Genomic DNA, 19169 nt, shown 5'->3' with positions numbered 1-19169 from the left:
AGCTATCTCTAATAATGACAACTGTTGACAAAGCCAGCAAAACTAAAAACAATAGATCGAATAGAATAAAAATAGATAAGAAGTATTGAGCTTGAAGATTAAGAGCACAATGACTGCAGAAGTTATTCCTTCTAGAGGCTGCTATAGGGCAAAAATCTGAGAGAGTTTGGGCCGTTCTCCAAATCATGTCACGTCCAAAACATAATCTGGACAAGATTCACAGCCACTGTGATGTGTACTGCTAATAATAAGTGCCTGCTGTGCACATATTTCTGCACATACCTCCATCTGTCACACTGATATTGGAAACAGCTACAATACATTTTGGCCTGTCATCATTGATTTGCAATATTAGCTCAGTATGACTGCTTATTTTATTATTTTGGGTGCACTATTGTTTTATTGTTTGCTGCATCCTGTTCTCTCTTCAGCCTCCCCTCGGGTATCGTCAGCGTTTCATCCAGCCCTAAAAACTGCCTTTGGTTAGATTGCTATATTGTGCAACACACAGCTTAGGTTAGAGTTAGTGAAGTCAGGTACTTTCCACAATGTCTGTCTGTCAAGATCAAGGCTAGATGCTGAGAGAAGAGGAAGTGCAGGTCAGCAAGGAGTGGTTTGAAAAGCTGAAAGACAACAAAAACCACTAGTTTGCATGTAGGAGGTTCTGTCTGTTTGTGTCTGTGAGTTTAATCCTCAATATGACTACAGTAGTCAGGCTTGAAGATGTCTTCAGATTCACACAATACTACTTTAAAGCTGCATTAAGCAATACAGTCATGTTGAATCTCTGTGAGTCAACTTTGTAGTCTGCAGCCGCATTGAGGTCATAGTTTTGGTTCACCGGCCTAAACGAAACCCAACCAAAGCTCTGAAAAAAGGACGTGTACAACCAGCTCGCACAAGCCGATTGTACACTTCCTGTTGAGCGCAAAATGGCGGAGAGGCGAGGTGGCTGAAGAACGTCGAAACATTTAGTAATCCAAAGACACCCAGATATTTTTCTCAGGATTTGTTGGACCAAACCAGGGCTGAATTGGATTTACATGCGACATGTGACCAAAAAGATGACTGCAAGTCCAGATTCCTCTGTTTCTGCTGAATGTGTAAGTAGTCAGTTGTTTGCTTAAAAGTTAGATGTAGGAGCTGAATTAAAGAGTCTTTTGCCTCCTAATGTTAACAATTGCTTAATGCAGCTTTAACTTCAGTTTGGGTTTATAGTACAATAAATGCTAAGGCCATGTGTTCACATCAAGGGCACATGTGCGCACGATAGACGCTTGTGCACTCATTTTATTTAATTTAAAAGAAGCTTATTACGTTTTGTCTTGTCTTGATTTTGATTGTTTTGCGCACAGTTTTAATATACATGTGAGCTAATTTTTAACAGAGCACCCTGTTTATTTTTATGTAGCAAGCTTTACACTGATGTCAACCACTTGACTCAAGTGTAGTTGACTGCTTTGAGTTATTTAGCTTGAATGTGTTTTTGTCTTTTATGCTTCCTGCAAGTTATTGATATACAGAGTCTATGAAATGTCATAAACAGAAATGTCGCTGTCACTTTTTCAGTCACTTCACTTTTGTGTGAACAGTACATTTCCCAGTGTTTTGTCCCAATTTCAGTTAAACATCTCGCTAATAATTTTCAAATGAAAATGACTAAATCATTTTTACACAGTGAAAACACACTTTTAATGAGTTGTTGGAGATTTATTTGTCTTACTATCTGTTGACAACTCTACAATAAAGTGCATTATTGTCAACAAAAAAACACAAAATTAAAATTTAGAGCTGAATGGCTGTACTGTCGTCTATATTGAGACTGGAGACCTCATAATCCTGCTGCCTTTTAGAGTGTGATCGTTAAACAAAAAACATGTTGATGAGTGGGAAATAAATGGCCTCATACAGTTCACGCACATAGCTTTTCGCAATTAGTTTAAAAACAGGAAGGTGCACATTAACGCAAAATATACTTTTTTGCGTATAGGTTTGATCATTTGGGTGCTTAAAGCCTTTGAGCCTCCAAAAATCCACCTATGTTTTAATGCCTTGTTCCTGTTTGAGCGTGCTGGTGTAGTTAAATTTGCCCTGAGGCCCTTTCAGTCACCTTTTGTGTTCTCAGTCTTTTACAGGCCTTCTCACCTGCTCATTACAGCCTTTGTGGGCTTGTTAGCCCTAGCTAGCGTTAGCGTAGCCTTTGAGCTTGACATTCACCCCTGCTCTCCACTTTCTAAGTACAAATCTATAAAATCCATCCGCCTGTTAGCGACACACACACATAAAAATCCTGCTGGCATTTTAGAGGGGACACAGAGTTTAGCATCATTAATGCAGCAGAGCTAATGGATAAGCCATTGAATTAAAGACAGGATTATATACAAGGGAGATTGTTTGAGTTCACAATTAGACAAACCAGGTACTGTCCTCTCAATGTTTTGCAGTGTAATTACAATATGTGTGTTGAAAAGTGTGACATTTCAAGTATTTGTTTAGATTATTCTACTGCATATGTAATTTAAAGCTAATTATATGAGGGGTTAGCATCATTTAACACAAGGAGCTCCTCCCACATGTGCTCATTAATCATCAGCACTGTTAACGATATTGAAGCTGCTCCCATTCTCGTGTGTGTGTTTGTGTGTGTGTTAATGGGAGCTGGAGGTGTTTATTATACTGATCCTATGCAGACACATTCTGCAGAGGCAGACTAATGGGTATGTAGCTCTTTGCGTGTGCGTGTGTATGCATGCTTTTTATGTGTGTGTGTGTGTGTGTCTATATAAGGTCTGTACATGTGTGTGTATAGTTATAATGTCTGTGCAGTCCTTTGATGAATCTAGACGAGGACCAGCAGCAGTTTTCTCAGACCTAGACTGTTCTCCGTCTGTTTCCCAGGAGATGGCGACCTCTGACCCCTGTGCAAACGCCCCTCCAACCCCGCCAGAGGAGCCGGAGCCCTCCCCCTCCCCTCGCAAGAAGCGTGGGCGTCGGAAACTAGAGCAAAATGAGAAGAATAAGGGTATAGATTTAATACAAAGTCATGTCATTCTTACACATATGTGCAATAATTTGATGCTTAAAGGATGATAAAACTTACGGTCAAGTCTTTAGTACCTGTCAGTTTAATGGATATTTTAACAGTCAAATAAATTCCAAATTGCACTGTTCTAAGGCATTTACATTTTAGATATGGATGTCATGGCAAAGTGATGAAAACCATGACTTTACCTCCTCATTAAGGCTCTTGTTAAATCTGTACAAATGGCCCATTTCCTGTTTCTTTTTTCTCCTCCTGCAGACGAGCCAGATGACAGAAACTGTGACTCCCCCAGAGAGGTGAGAAAACCAGCCTCTGCCCTGCTTCTGATGGTTTTTACATTAAAAAAAAAAAAGAAGAAGAAGAAAAACGACTCTCATAGTACAAGCAGATTTAAGAGTAGGCATGTGACAAGCTTTGTGTGTGTGCGTGCGTGCGTGTGTGTATGTATGTGCAGGTTGAGACTGGGAGGCTGCGGAGGAGGCCGGTCCCCAGAGTGACTTTCCAGGCTGGAGATCCGTACTACATCAGCAGGAGACAGAGAGAAGAATGGCTCAGCCGCTGGAAGATGGAGGTGGGAGAGAAACAGGTCTCTGTCTGTGTGAATTTAGAGCTACAGTAACATGGAGGCTTTTATTTCCTCTAGAATAAAATGCCTCATGTTGATGCCTCAATCAAACGCTTTTTTGACATTTTTCATGTAAACACTCCACTGAATTACATTTTTAATTTAACCGGCTGACATTTCTGCTTGAGAGAGATTTGTATTCTTTTTGAATTGGACCTGTAGACGGCCGCTTTGTATTGTAAAGCAACTACAGCAGAAGTCTTCTGTGGTTTTCTTTGTGCAGAAATGACTCGTCAAGTAAAGGGGAAATCCCTGTAAGAAGTCAAATCCACCTCCACAACTGAAGTGCAGTGTGCTCAGTACTGGTTGATTCCGCTAAAAATGTTAATGATTAGCAGTTAGATTTTATGTGTCAGGGATATTAACACTGCTGTTTTTTTGTTAAATGTTGATTTAACTCAAATAAAATGAGAGAGGACTCAGAACAATTAACTATTGAAGGTTATTTTTTACTCTTTAAAAGAATGAATGAAGCTAGTTCATTTTGCTTGCATGACATACCCCTCTCACTGCTGCATTTATCTATTGCACACATCTAATCATAGTCATTACTTTATGTTCACTCATGCTGCATTCCGGCTCCTACGCTGCTCACCTTAAAACGATGCTGTCCTTTGCTGCTTCTGCTGCAACCACTGCTACACTTCATAAAGCATTTCAAAGTACCTTTGGAGCTCATCAACTAATAATTGACCCATCCTCAGTTCGCCCCCATTAGTTACTGTTGCAAGGTCGGACAAGCATGACAATAGGAAACATGACAACGACGGTCCCCTCTAGCCGGCTGCAGCAGTGCGTGTTAGATTCTTTCTGGGAGTCGGGCAATATAGCTTCAAGAAGTTGACAGCAAGGACTACAGGACGCGATGGAAGGATGTATTCATGATGATACGTTTTATGAACATGGCAAAACATTGCGCTGACCTAAGATGTACACAACGTGACATGTCGGTGAAGGTTGTGGCATCAACATAATTATTGTTCTGTTAAGTTTTAACACACATAGGTGTCTTTAGTGAAGTTGTTGTTGCTGCTAGTTTGACCACATTAAAACGAAAGGCGGCTGGCTTGACCACGATCCACATCCAATCTTTACATCTGACAAAAGTTGACTTTGGTTCTGAGTACGCAAAAAATACAGCCCATTCCACATGGTCAGGGCACACGATGATGCTGCTCAGCCTTGCTTCCAGTCTGGCCTGATGGCCACTCTTGGTATTGCAGCAAAAGAATTACCATGTGGCCCAAAAAGCATTTTCCCCATAGATCACCATTATAAAAGGGACATCTGTAAAACTCTTGACAGGACACCAAGAATTGCAAACAAGGTCACTTATGGCTCTTTCTATTATGGATATGATCTATGGAGGTTTTAAATTTGTTCAACAACCAATAAGCTGGTTAGCATCTAGTTCTTCTATATAAATCTATGGTCTAATATCTTTATATCTAATATCTAATATCCGCAATATCTTTTGGCCAGCTTGTTTTTCTTTTCAGTAAAGGTAAACCTAGCACATACAAGTTTAACAGGAAACAGGAACTTTGTCTGAGTTTTGTCAGAGTCCCTTGCTTGTTCAACTGTTATTGGACCACAGAGTGACCCAGGAAGGTTCAGTTAGGCAAGTGTCAATTTCAGCAAAATTTAAGGTTCATTGTGTGGGATGAAGTGGCATCTGGTGGTGTGATTCCAGATTACACCTCACTGACTATCCCTCACTGTAACTTCCCTACAGTGGTCCCCGAAATACATTAATGTCTCTCTTTAGAGTCAGTGTTTGTTTTTCAACTCTGGGCTACTGTAAAAACATGGAGATGCAACATGACTCTGTGAGAGAAGACCCGCCCTTTCTCTAGATCTGACAGGCTCATTCAATTCCTAATTTCAGGTGATTATACACTGATGAAAACACAATTAGAAATACTATATTCCATTGCTGCCTTTAATCCACTCTGGACCTTTAAATGACTTCAATTAAATAATTTTAATTACTTAATCCATATATCGATTTTAAACTGCTTGCCTGGGTCCGGGTCATGGTAATTAAACTAATTATACCATTAGTAATTATTGTCATATACACCTAGAAACAAGAGGGAAAATGTTAGAAAACACAGTGATTATCATGTTTTGGCCGCTGTGATTGCAAAACAGCTATCAAAGAGGTCTTTAAATTGTCTCCAAAACCCTGCACACTGAAATACATTGTTCATTTTTAGACAATTACATGTAAATGAACATGACCAGAGTATTGTTTCAGAGCACTTTATAGTCCTTACAAATATTCGCGACTAATGAGGAGCCCTTATTTTTGTTGGAGCACATCCTCAGCTTATATAATGCAGGACAATTGTCTGTTCGTATCCAAATCGTAAATACTTTGCCAAAGCCAAACCACTGACATTCAGATATTTTTTTTGTCAGCATTGTCATTAGTTGTCCTTAGTTGAATTTGCACATTGCGTTCACATTTTCTCCAGCCTCCATCATACTCTGTTTTGCAGTCTTCCTGCCCGTCTCCACTGTTGTGTGTATCTGTTTACACTGGAAGGGAGTGGACTTCCCTTCTATACAAACATACAGTTAGCTGGTGAAACAGCAACTGTGTTCCTTCGATTGCATTGCCTTTTTTCAACTGTTGACAAAGTGATGATGTGCCATTGAAAATGAAAATGGTGCTTCGCCTTTCAGTGGCTGCAGGTCCCTGTCAGGCACCATTGTTTTTTTTTAAAGGAATTCAGCTGTGGTTGATTTTGACATGAATCGCCCGAAAGAGCATCGATGGTAGACACCATTTCAGCTTTTTGGCACAGCTGTAAAACAATGGTTTCCAGCCTTTTTTGTCTCACACAGCCCTGTCAGATAGGTTCATAGTCTTCTGCCGAACTGTTTGATTTTAACTGCACAGAGACGCAGTGGCTATGGTAGATGATAGCATTTGAATTTGTATAAATGATAGTGATCTTCAAATTGTTGATGTTTAGGCTCAACTTTGCTTTTGTAGCACTACCACATGGAGCAGCAGAAGCTTGATGTGAACCATTTGTCCTTTACTTTTAGATGTTTTTACTTTTCTGCCTGCTTGATAACAAAAGACATATCATTAAATCCAACATGGTCTTGTCTATTTCTTGAAATCTGGGGGATTTTATTCATTTGGATATTCATGACTCAATATCTTTAACAAAATATTTTTTAGTTATTTAGTAGTCTCTACCAGAACTGCATAATTGTATAGAAAACTTTGAAAATAACTATTAGATATATTTAAAAATGCCATGAAGTTATTTCTTTTTAACACTAATTTATAGTTAGGCCGGTGTGTGGGTGGTGTTCTGCTGGAGAAATTTAGACTACAGTATATCTAAAAAGTCTTGCTGCTGGCTCTGTTGATAACTCATTTTTGTACACTCTCAATTGCGACATGTACTGTTAAGATGTTACAGCTGACTCAGGTATGTAGGAAACTGAGCCATGTTGTGCAGCCGACCTGTGGTAGCTTGAATGTTACTTATTTTGCTTTGGGTTATCAGACAAAGCCCAATTTGAATTCCTAATTGGTTTGTTTTTCCCTCCTGAACACAAATTATTGGCCTAAAACAAATAATAAGTGGTAATTTTTAAAAAAAAAAAGTTAAATTAAGGGAGATACTTTGACAGATGGTTAAACCTCAAGTATTGTCAACCATATTATGAAAACGAAGGTCTGACAAAACGCAACACTCAATTTAAATCAGCTAAAATCTAAATTGATATAAACATCAACAATTTGTATGAAAAATGGGGAGAGTGGTTGCATGTTTGTTTTCTGCCCACAACTTAACTGTCTTAGTTCTCTCATCACTCTCATCAACATGGTCATTTGGCCGAAAGAGGTAAGTGTTGTCACTGAAAAAGCACAGCACTGCACCTTCCTAGCACCAGACAGCAGACAAGTCGATCAACATGGTAGAGCATTTAGCATCTAAAGAGTTAAAAATTATGTCAGAAGGTGGAGGTGACCAAAAACAGAGCTAAAAGAAGAGTAAACATTGGATGTATATTCACCATGTTGCCAGAGATACATATCCCTATTGCTAATGCTCATGTATGTCTCCCACATGTATAAATAAGCAGCTGTTGACTATATCTTAAAAGGTTGAGAATATGTTTTTACAGCTTATTCTGTTGCCCTGAAGTGCCCAAAAAGAAACAGATTTTATCACATGCATGCACTCATAAAGTATTAATATCTGGCACCAGTGTACAGAGAAGACACTACAATACACTTGGGAAGATACAGTGCTGCTATGCTGTAGCCTAGAGAGGGAGAGTGTGTGAAAAAGTGTGTCTGAAGAACACATTAAAAAGAGAATGGCTGAGAGAGACAGGATGTGGTTATGAGTGGCACGGAGAAAGTCATTCAGGTTGATTGACAGACAGGCTGGCAGTAACACACCAGGATGTGAGCGTGTGTGATGTACAGCCCAGAGTGTGTGAGAGCAGGAGGAGAGGAGGTCTGCAAAAGTTATGAAGAGGATGGTTTAGAAAATAAACATCTTTCATGCATAATTGAACAATATGTAAAAACACACCCAGATGCTAGTTGGTTGAACTGATGCCTGCAGAGTGTTGCATGAGAATGCGACAGCTGGAGAGAGAGAGAGAGAGAGAGGTACCATAGAGGGAGGTAATGAATGTGTGACTTCCCGTCAACACTTTCTTCTCACTTACTGACTCATCATCTACTCTCCATGAGCACAAGTGATGTTTTTTTGGCGTGGCGTGAGCGTAGTGTAATAAACTGAGACTAAAGGATCGGCTTTCGTCATAACTTTATATTTATTTGAATGTAAAGAAGGATGATTAAGAGTTTAACAATATGGTGAATGAAAGTCAACACAAAGTAAGAGACAAACAAATAAACAAATCTTTGATGGGAATAAAGGATGGAAATGCAGAAAAAGGAAAGCAGAGACAGAAGAGGTATTTCAATCCCTATGAAGTAAAAGGATCATACATTAGTAAACATGGAGCCCGAGCACATAGCCTATAATACATACTGTATTGGCGTTTATGTTGTCGATATCAGTCGATATAAAAACTTTTTGGATTCAAAGAATTCAGTGCAATGAGTGAGGTTTATTGTTTCAGTTTACTGATGTCATTTTAGACGATACAGTGAATTGATAAATTGTAAGATATCCTGTCTCCATCACATATTTAAGTCTTTGATATCCATATTTGTGGAATCGCTGCAAAGCATGTTTGTATATCAGCCAATATATCAATATCAGGATTTTTTTTTTTACCCTCTAATATCCTTTCATCTTCATCAGTCTGCCTTATCAAACCTGAATATGTTGGAATCTGACAGCCATCAATGACATATTTTCACTGATAGTCTAATATAATCAGTTTCATAATCAATCGAATGTAGTGTAACTAATTCCTCCTGGCCTCCAGCTGCCTGTAAGAGATTTCGTAAGTTTTGGTAGCGCTGCTGACAACTCATAGACATCAGGAACCTGACAAGGAGCTCTAATGACACACTGTTTTTGTATGGTGCCAATAGTCAGAAAGATCGGGATCAACTTGTTAAACCTGTAACAATGCATTGTATCTTACATTCTTCTCATTTGTTTTAAAAAACCTTAATCCTAACCAAAATCAGCAGCTGTTCAGTAGACGTCAAGGGGTCAAAAGTGCATATTTCCCTCTTGAATGTTGTGAAGTAGAAGCGTAAAGCACCATAAAATGGAGATACTCAATGTTAAGTACCTCAGAAGTGTGCAAAAGTGAAATTCTTGTGAAATGATCTTATCTACTTTCCACTGACAGAGGAGGGAAACCGAGCAAGGAAATTATGGAGGATGAATAAATCGAGAAGGATTTAAAAGGAAGGCAGAAGTGCTACAGAACAGATGGAAGAAGGAATGAGTAGAAGGGAGGAAGATGAAAGAGTGCAGAGAGAAAGAAAAGAATCAAGGCAGACAAGAAAAATAGAGACTTAACTGCGATGTAAAGCGAGGACAGAGACAGATATTGACAAATTGTAGGGGGAGAAAGAAGAGAGAGAAAAACTGCGAGTGTATGTGTGTGTGTTTGACAGAGAGAGGTGAAATCAGTGACAGAGACAGAGGTTAACCAGTTCCAGGTTTCTGCCTATGTGTGTGTGTGTGGATGTGTGTGTGCATGTGTGTGTGTGTGTGTGTGTGTGTGTGTGTGTGTGTGTGTGTGTTTGTGTGTGTGTGTGTGTGTGTGTGTGTGTGTGTGTGTGTGTGTTTGCTCTGTCAGTCAGCTGAACTGCAGCCAGCTGTTAACACCCCCATCAATATCCCACATTGTTGCTGTCTGAAGGAAACCTGGTAACTCCGCAAAAGTCTTTTCCATTTTGGCATCTTCTCCACTTCATGTCTAAAGTTTCAGCCAAGAAAATAAACACTGAGTTGGGGTACGATGCACTGTAATATATTTAAGAGTGTAGTTTTTTTTCCCCCCTTTAGAATAGAAACCGTTGCCTTACCCTCATTTTGTGCTGATTTGATTTAGTGAGTCACATGACAAACACACACTCAGCTGTGACTCTGTTTTGACCTCTAACCACTCAACGTGATGTGCAGGACCGCAGAGACATAATCTGAAACTTTCTATAACAATCTGGTAAATGATGACTGATAGACGACATAATAGATATGAATGAAGGCTTTCAAATGAGCAAAAGCAAACTATCTGAATGCAGTGTGTTATTCTTCAGGCCTAACAAATGTGTGAGGTTTATTTGCCTCCTCTTAAAACGTTTGTGAAGCTGATTGTTCTGATTATTTTAAAACCTTCATTGTTTACGTCCTTGTTTACATCAGCTGGCAGTCTTCTTTTCAATCTTCTGCGGGCGCTTGTTACCACCACCATCTGTTGAGTGTTTTGTGGCTTACTTGTAGTGCTGCAGCCAACTGATTAATGTGCTGATTTAATTATCAATTAAATGTAAAAAAAAGAAAAGAAAAAAGAAATAGAGAAACATGCCTATTATTATTTCCCAGAGTTTAGCTGATATCTAAATACACCGCTGAAACATTTTTGCTTGAAAAGAAAAATTATTCATCTAATGTCAAAACATTTATACAACAACATTTATACAACAAGCTAATTTCCTCTATGCTTGAACGCTTCAATTTTATTCTTTTGGACATGTTTGAAGATTTCAACCTTCTTTCTTCAAGAACGCTGGCATTTGTTTAGTGCATCACACTGAGCACGCAAATATTTGTATGTAAAGTCCAATATGTTAGGACACTTTTTGAGCAAAGATATCAAACATTTGCTGCTTCCAGCTTCATAATCATCCCTGGTCGATTATCGGGGCTGATACTCATCACTTTTCTGATGATCTGTGATTTTGCTGTCAGACCGCTGATCAAATAAACTCATTTAAAATTTGCTGCTTTGGCTCTGATGCAACAAACTCTCACACAGTTTCTCGCCCAGAACAACATCTGATAAACCAATACCAAATACTGACACGAAACGTCAACACTCATTCCAGCCGCAGTCTCTTCACCCTGCTACCTTCTGGCAAAAAATATAGAAGTATCCACTGCCATATCAACAGACTACAGAGCAGCTTAATTCCTCATGCTGTGAAAATCTTAAACTCATACAGAACAGGGAAAAGAGTATCATTTTTACTGCAAGTTAATATCTGATCCAAATATTGCTTTTCAGTCTCCTTGATTTGTAATAATTGTGTCAGCCCTGAGAAAGCCACATCGGTTGATCCACAGTTAAAAGGCAATTATTTGCGAACACGTTCACTATAATGGCCTGTATATGTTATTCTTTTACATGTCTTTTCTTTCCTTCCTCTAACTCTAAATGTTGCACGCGACTCGTAATGTGTACTTTTTCTGTGTGTTGGCCTCCGTGTGTATGTTAGGTCCTGACCCTAACACATCCCGTCGCCTTGTCAACTCTGGAGCTTACCTAACCTTTGACTTCAGGGCACACACACACACAACTGACACACACACATGTAAACACTAGCTTGGATTTGTGTGTGTATATGTGTGTCGTCATCACCTTTAACCCCCCCGGGGCTACCAGACATAACTCCACACCACCGCTCGCTGTGCATGTGTGTGTGTTTAGTTGAAGTCCACCTAAACATCTGTTAGGTGAAGGAGCCAGTAAATCACACACTTCACCGCTGGCCAATCAGCATGGAGCGAGAGGGTAAAGACGCCTCGAGTGTGTCCGAGGAGACACACAGAGAGGAAAGTGTAGGAGAAAGAGGAGGAGGAGGAGGTGAGAGAAGAAAATGACAGACAGAAAGAGAGCCAGGGAGGAAGGGTTGCAGATACAGAGCTGCCATGTCCGGTCTGTAAGTGATTTCGTCCTTGTTCTTCTTCTCCATGTGTTGCAGAGTATGCAAAACGTGTGAAATGTGTTAAGGCTCTGTTTTAAAATAAGACGTGTTACAAGCTGCTATCAGGACGTTAATTCATGGCAAGTTGTTGTTTGCAGGCAGGGTTTCCTTTTGTTAGCTGAACTAAAATACTGTGTAATTTAGTTTTTTGTGACTTCTGGTGCAGAAACACATTTAGAGGAGACTGTGATTGGACTGAACAGACCTTATTTTCTTTACTTTCTCTTTACTTCACCTGAAGAATTGCCACTTTAGGAATAAAGAAAAAGGATAATGCGCACAAGATGTTTCCTACTTTAAATAACGAAAAAAGATTGCCAATGGAAGAAATGCAAATGGTCTTAAAACAAAAACAAACTATATATTATATCTGAAATGTTACCTTCCAGGTGACTGTGATTAGACGATTCTATTTGGTAAAATTTTGAATTTTTGCATTGTAGCTTAATGTTTGTTTGAATTAAGATGGAAGCTCATGTAGAAAAAACAAAATTACTATATAACTACATGAGAGTATGTAATGAAAGAATGGGTCATGGGCCATATTCACAGTTGGTACATTACAGTTTTCTCTGGATGTAACACGATCAAGCTGGGCAAATCACAGTGTCAGACGGCGGTTCCCAACCTTTCTTGCAAACAAGATGTTAAGTTATTTGCTAGGAAAAGGAAAGATTGGAAGGTGCAAATGATAGATCAAAATGGATCAAGAGAAAGCAGGAAAATAAATAGAATGATATTGAACCAAAGTAGAAGTTACATGTTAAAAATTTCAAACATCACCAAAAAAGCCACCAAATGATGCTGCAGGGTTAAGATCAGAGTTGGAATTGTCCTTAAACAGACACTTTAGTCAGATTCACTTGTTTGTTGGTTTTGTTAAGAACAAGGTTCAAATGAAAAGCTTTCTCCACTTTTCCTCTCACCATAAAAGCTGTGGAAATGGTTTCCAAATATGTTAATAATCGTAAAATGAGACCAAATCTCCAGCCTATTACAGTGCAGTGTTAACATCAGGTTTTAGACAGACGTTGTTCGATCAATTCAGTCACAAAAATACTTTATTCCTTCACTTTGGTTGGATTACCAGTTTGATAAAACCTTTAACTTCATGACTTAAACATCTATTCACTCATTTGATTTTCATAAGTGGGATAAAGGGACTACAACTATGATTTAATTTTAAAATCTTGTGTTGGATAATGACTTTTAAATTGAATCCTGAATCTTGAAGCATTTCCATTTTTCCTCAGCCTTGAACAACATGCAAAGTGATTTCTAATATGTTAACAATTGGAAAACAACACAAAGCCGTCAGATTATTGCCCCGCTATCAGGTCAGACACTTCAGTGTTGTTGTTAAACATTCACACAGATGCTCTTTGGTGCATTTCATTATAAGAGACCTCGGGAGAGCTTCATGGAAAACCCCTGATTGTTTCCTTTAACATGTCCCACGGCTGCGATCGATGCTAATGAAAGCGCAGTCACTTGGTGTGTTGCCTATTGATGTGAGAGGGGGTCTTTACCGCTCTCTTGATTGTGCTCTGTGTGTTTGTTGGGCAACGTAGGGTTCATCTCGAGGTCAGGGTCAGTCACGCTCATAAAGGGGGCGTGGTTTGAGAAATGGCCCACTGGCGAGGTCGTGGGGTGAGGGGTCGGAAGTCAAGGGGGCGGCACTAAGAGTGAAATCTCTGACCAGGCCAGGGGGTTCGCCAAAGTTCAAAGTCGTAACTCACAGCGTTACAACCTCTCTCCGCCTTTATTCGCCCCTCACGTGAAAACACACATTCCTGCGCGGTTTCATTTCCTGTAACAATACCGAGACGTTCTATAGACCTTTTTTATTCTAACATGACATCAAAAATCATTACATAACACAAACTGTAATATACACGTACATTTCATACAATCTGCATTTCAACGGTGGTGTGTTACAAGTTCGAGCACGGATACAGGAACTGCAGCAGGCAAGCTGCAGGACAGCCCTTATTATTATCAGCTATGAGGGAGGAAGAGCTGCATTGTTATCATAAACCATGAGGCTGTTTTCGCTGGTGTTAACATGCTTCACAAGGGGACAGATCTGCAGTCCACACCTGGAGTTAGGCGTCTCGACGTGCATCTCGAGTGACCACTTGGGATCGGATCTAGCCTCCTTAAGCTTTACATGCTAATAAACAAGTACATCACTGAGACAAGCAGACACAATGTACTTTATACAAAGAACAATAGAACTTCATATACATCTGCTAAATTTACAAGAAGACCCCAAATAAATCTTTTCACAGTGTTTTACAAAGTTTAGAAAGTTTCTCAGGCTTTTTCAATAGACATGATGTTCAATGATGATGCTTTGAATGAGGCCCTGCAGAGTGGAAGCCTCCCAGTCTAAATGCGGTCACCTGACCTATTTATTGTACTTTCTGTGGGTTAGTGGGTAAATTGAAATTGCACGTGTTGCTGTGCTCCATTCTTCAGCTCAGTATACATAATTGTTGGGGAAACAGACTCAGTATTTAACAAAATGTCAAACCTTTCAAAAAACAAGTTACACTTTATTGTACACACCATTTCTATAGATGTCTGCATTTAAATTGTGTTATAAGCTCTAAAAAATTAAACTTTTATGGTGCAGTCAATCATCAGATGGCAGCGATACGAGAATCAAGCAGAGCTTCAGGCTCTTGTCTTTTTTGGGCCCACTCTGTGGCTGTATGATGCTGACCTGTTTCAGACCAGAGTGTTGCATTTAAACCTGAGCAGATGAATACATCAATGAGTCATCTGCATCCCTGGAAGCAGCAGAGCTTCCTGATGGGGTGTTCAATCAACGAATGTTGCCAGGCAACAAACGCAGTTTCATCCAAGTGAGCAGGATTTTGGCTGATGTCTCACAGCAACACAAGTCAGGTCCAAGTCCTCTAACGAGCTGATCCGGTCCAGATGCTGACAAAAATTATCAAGTTTCCTTCACAACAACAGCAACAACAGCAAAGTGTATAAATGACTGCTGCGGGAAGAGTAACTCATTAATGAAAAGAATAGTGATATTAAATCACTAATTGAAAGTACAAATGAGAAAATAGTAAGACTTGTTTAGGTCAGCTGAGTTCAATACAACTTCATTTATCCCTGCAAAGGCATTTTGTGCAGCAAGGTCGACAAAAACACAAGAAATTAATGAAAAAACATATGTATGTGAATTGGCATTCAGTGAATAAGTAATAGTAATAGTAATTTTTGTTAAAAGATTCATATCTTTGATATGCACATTTTTTGCAACGATCATCAAATGTGATTATCAAACACAAAGATATTTAACGACGGCAAGACATTTTACCATATAACTATAAACTTTTATGCCCAAAATGAAACCAGTGCACTGAAACAGTGAACTTCCAGGCAAATGTATTGATTATAAATCGCCCCAAAGCAAATATCTCTACATTCAAACCACTAAAAAGGGAGAGTTTGCCGACCGGGGCATATCAGACAACAAGTGTACTGATACTAATATGGGTACGGATGTCCTGATAATATCAGCAAGGTAGATCAAGCAGGCTCTAATAAATAATATAGATATCTTTAAAACATACAACAAATAAGCTGTACAAAAGTAGATGATTTGTTAACTTTACAGATTAATGAATGAAACATAAAAGGCACAGACACACTGATATCACTTAAATCATTTACATAACATTCAAATATATTCTAAAATTAACATGAATAACTAAATATGAATAATTTTGATATTTTCTGACTGTTCTACCTGTTCTGATACTTGCTTCTACACATTTCCTTATAATCACATTACTGATGATTACCGATTATCAGAAATGTCATTGTATTTATATTTTCAGTTATATTTACAGTCAGTTGCTGCCTAGTCCTGGCATTTATTGAATGAAGTGCCTGTGAGAGGATTTTTTTAGATATATAGCATGTGTTATTTTAAGGCCATATTGACCCGACCTACATCAAAGAGTTCCCAAAGCATTAAAATGTAAAATTTACATGAGTTTAAAGCAGCAGAATACACTCAGACAAAACCTTTTTCAGCATGTACCAAATCTATACTATATTACTCATTCTACTAAGCATATAGGATGTACTGTTCCTCACAGTAAACTCTCTTAACAATACTGAATTTCTCAAACGAGGGATCAATAAAGATATATCTTGATTATCTTATCATCTTATCTTACTTTTGAAGACTTTTTTATGCTCAAAGGCAATGGTGCAAAATCAATCAAACTGTGGTATGTCACTGTCCAGTAAACTAGATAAATAAACAGCACATGTCTTTAAGATTTTATACTTTTTTCCCCTAAGATGGTTTGATGTTCTCACCACCCGCAATTAATTTAAATTTGTTCCAGCTGTGAGCAGCTCCTCCATTTCCTCTGCGCGCTGCTTTGTGTCAGAATAGTGTTCATCGACAGCACGCTTAAACACATTTTGTTTATAAGTCATCTAGTTTGAGTATACTTCATTTAGTCAGTTCTGCAGCATCATCAAAATGTTCTTCTTCCTCATCTCAAAGATTGTTTGTAGTATTGTTGTGGGCCTCACTGATACTTTTAAGTTTCGTCGTAGGAAGTTAAAGTCCCTGCACTTTTTTTCAGGCGTTCCAGATGTTTTAGAAACCGGTGACGACATATGGAGTTTCCCTTACGGCGCACATATATGTGTCAGTGTGTTTGTGTGTGTGGTCTGTCTACGATCCATGCAACAGGCTGATTAGGGTTTTATGAGGTCGGAGGTCAACAGGAGCTGGGAAGAGTGACCCTGTGGCCTCGGGGTCAAACAGAGGAGAGAACTGTCACGACCCGACACTCTCACTTTTACTGTCTCCTCCACGTGGATTTATGCCGACATCCCTCCCCTTCTTCCCGTGTGCTTCTTCCCCTCTGTATATTTTCTCTTTTTTTTCTCAAGGAATTTAGCAGAATAAGTTCCCACCAAATTCTATCACACGTTCATTGTATTAGATGGTGGTTTTGTGGAAACCAAACTGTTCTCTCCAGTGTTAGAAAACCGAAAGGGAAGAATGTTGTTTAGGTCATGGAAAGGCTCTCGTGGGAGTCGTGGGACTTTACATCTGGGCCAGTGAGATTTGTGCAGTTTAGAAAGCAGTGAGGTCATGATTATTTTAGAATTTGTCTCTTTTGATGCCAAGTGCTAGCCGATGCCCTTTCTTTCCCTGGACTCCCCGGTTACATCCCTTACAATCAAAACATAGCTGTGGTAACACTGACAATGTTTCTTCAGTCTGATTGAAATCATTCTGATAAGAGATATCATGATATGCGTAAAGTGTTACCAGCCATTATGCATTGGCCCATGAGGCAGAGGCACCTATAAAGATTGATTATGACAGATTTTATTTTATTTTTTTTCGTTTTTACCATCTATTTATTGATTTTTGAAAAAGGCTAATGAAATACAACAGGACAAACTTACAAATAACACATGCAAGAAAAAGAAAATACTAAGGACACCAAAACACAGTGAAACTGCCACACCATTGAAATAGTGCCAACAGTACTGATGATAAATCAGATTTCCTCCTGATGTAATATATTTCCTGATTCCTTCAGCCACTAGTCAAAGATTTCCAGATGGCCGATGGCCTGGGCTTCATACCTGTCCTCCACTCTATCTGACACAATGATCCCAAAAAATGAGAAAGTGACAGATTTCTGAATGGAATTTGCTTTTGTCTTGTTTTTGAACCAGCTAGATTGTATCAAATCAAATCAAGTTTTATGCATGCAGCCCAAAATCACAATCACTTTGACTCACTGGGCTTTGCGTCAAGTACAGTGACATTCTATGTCCTCAGACCCTCAGTTTGACCTTCCCAAATGAAAAAACAACCCCTTTGACAGTGATGGAAGAAACCTCAGGGAGAGCCACTGAGGAGGGATCCATGTACCAGGATGGACAGACATGCAATTGATGTTGCATGTACAGAGCAGAAGAACAAAATCACAGAGTATGCACGTTTAATTGACAGATTATCTGATAGAAGTAGATTCTAAAAATGGGAAGAATGACAAATGAAGGACAAACTTTCATATTGGCTTTACGACCTACCGCTTCGTACCAAGTGCAACTGCTTGGTGCAAAGAGGCCCTGGCAACAACAGGCGGACTGAATGCAAAATCTGATATTTATAAAGCTGTAGTTGTGTTTAGCTCCAGGTCATTTTTAAAGGTCTTAAAGTGATCTTGTTTTGTCACACTGTATAGAAAGTTGTTCACATCACCTAATGTTATCCTCATGCGGCAAACATGCAGATAAACAACATACCATCCATCAGAAACCCATTGATACAGATTGGGCCAGTCTCTTCCAAGTGAGGTGGTTACATGAGGCATTTTTTTACTCAGATTCGGTTAATGTTCAGATTTAGGATCTGCATGAATGTAGCCAGTGTAAGCATTACTGCGACTTTTAACTTTTTTTTTTTCTTTTGTTTGTTTTAGTCGATTTGTCTGTTTGATAAAGGTGGACATTATTTCTTAAATGAGGTTAGAGTGATACCAAACTTGAATATTAATGTAGACACACTTTGTTGTTTAATATCATACTTGCAAAGTATGTTCCTCAAAAGTCACATGAGCAACTTCTAAAACACATTTATAATGCAAAAAAAAAGTGATGATATAAACTGCTTAAAAATAGATCCACTTTAGTGAGTGAAAACACTGAAATACTTGACTAAAATACTTTGATACTGTCATCCTTTAAAGACTGCCACTTTGGGATTTACACTTACTCGCTTTCACATTGAATGTTAGATGGGAGGATCGATACCACTCTCATGTCTGTCCATTGAATGTGAAGCTACAGTCAGAATCCAGCTTAGCTTAGCATAAGGACTGAAAACAAAGGGAAACAGTTAACCTGGCTCAGTCCAAAGCTGTCAAAATCAGGTGAGGTTGCAGTTTCATCTGGAGGGGATGTGGGAAATCTCTGCTCCCCGCCAAAAAAAAGTTCCACATACAAATGTTTTAAGGACTTTTTTGCTTGTACGCATTGGTTTTACAAACTAGATACTAGAAGTGAGTGAGCTTTAGATATGC

At 39.0% G+C, this 19169-nt stretch overlaps 1 protein-coding gene across 3 annotated transcripts in view; it reads left to right on the top strand.

The window, feature by feature from the left end:
- The window catches only part of LOC119012658 (DNA (cytosine-5)-methyltransferase 3A-like), a 58710-nt gene that overhangs the window by 15718 nt on the left and 23823 nt on the right, over positions 1–19169 (top strand). For 2 of the 3 annotated variants that reach the window (XM_037086673.1, XM_037086672.1), the window contains exons 3-5: positions 2899–3022; positions 3302–3339; positions 3498–3614. In XM_037086673.1, the coding sequence (XP_036942568.1) occupies positions 2899–3022; positions 3302–3339; positions 3498–3614 (279 nt within the window). Of the gene's footprint in view, positions 1–643; positions 1104–2898; positions 3023–3301; positions 3340–3497; positions 3615–19169 lie in introns of those variants that run through there. The other variant, XM_037086674.1, reaches the window with a different exon arrangement.

Source organism: Acanthopagrus latus, chromosome 22 (assembly GCF_904848185.1).
Source record: "Acanthopagrus latus isolate v.2019 chromosome 22, fAcaLat1.1, whole genome shotgun sequence".
Lineage (NCBI taxonomy): Eukaryota > Metazoa > Chordata > Actinopteri > Spariformes > Sparidae > Acanthopagrus > Acanthopagrus latus.
Note: the sequence above shows the minus strand (reverse complement) of the source record. Positions and strands in the feature narration are given on the sequence as shown.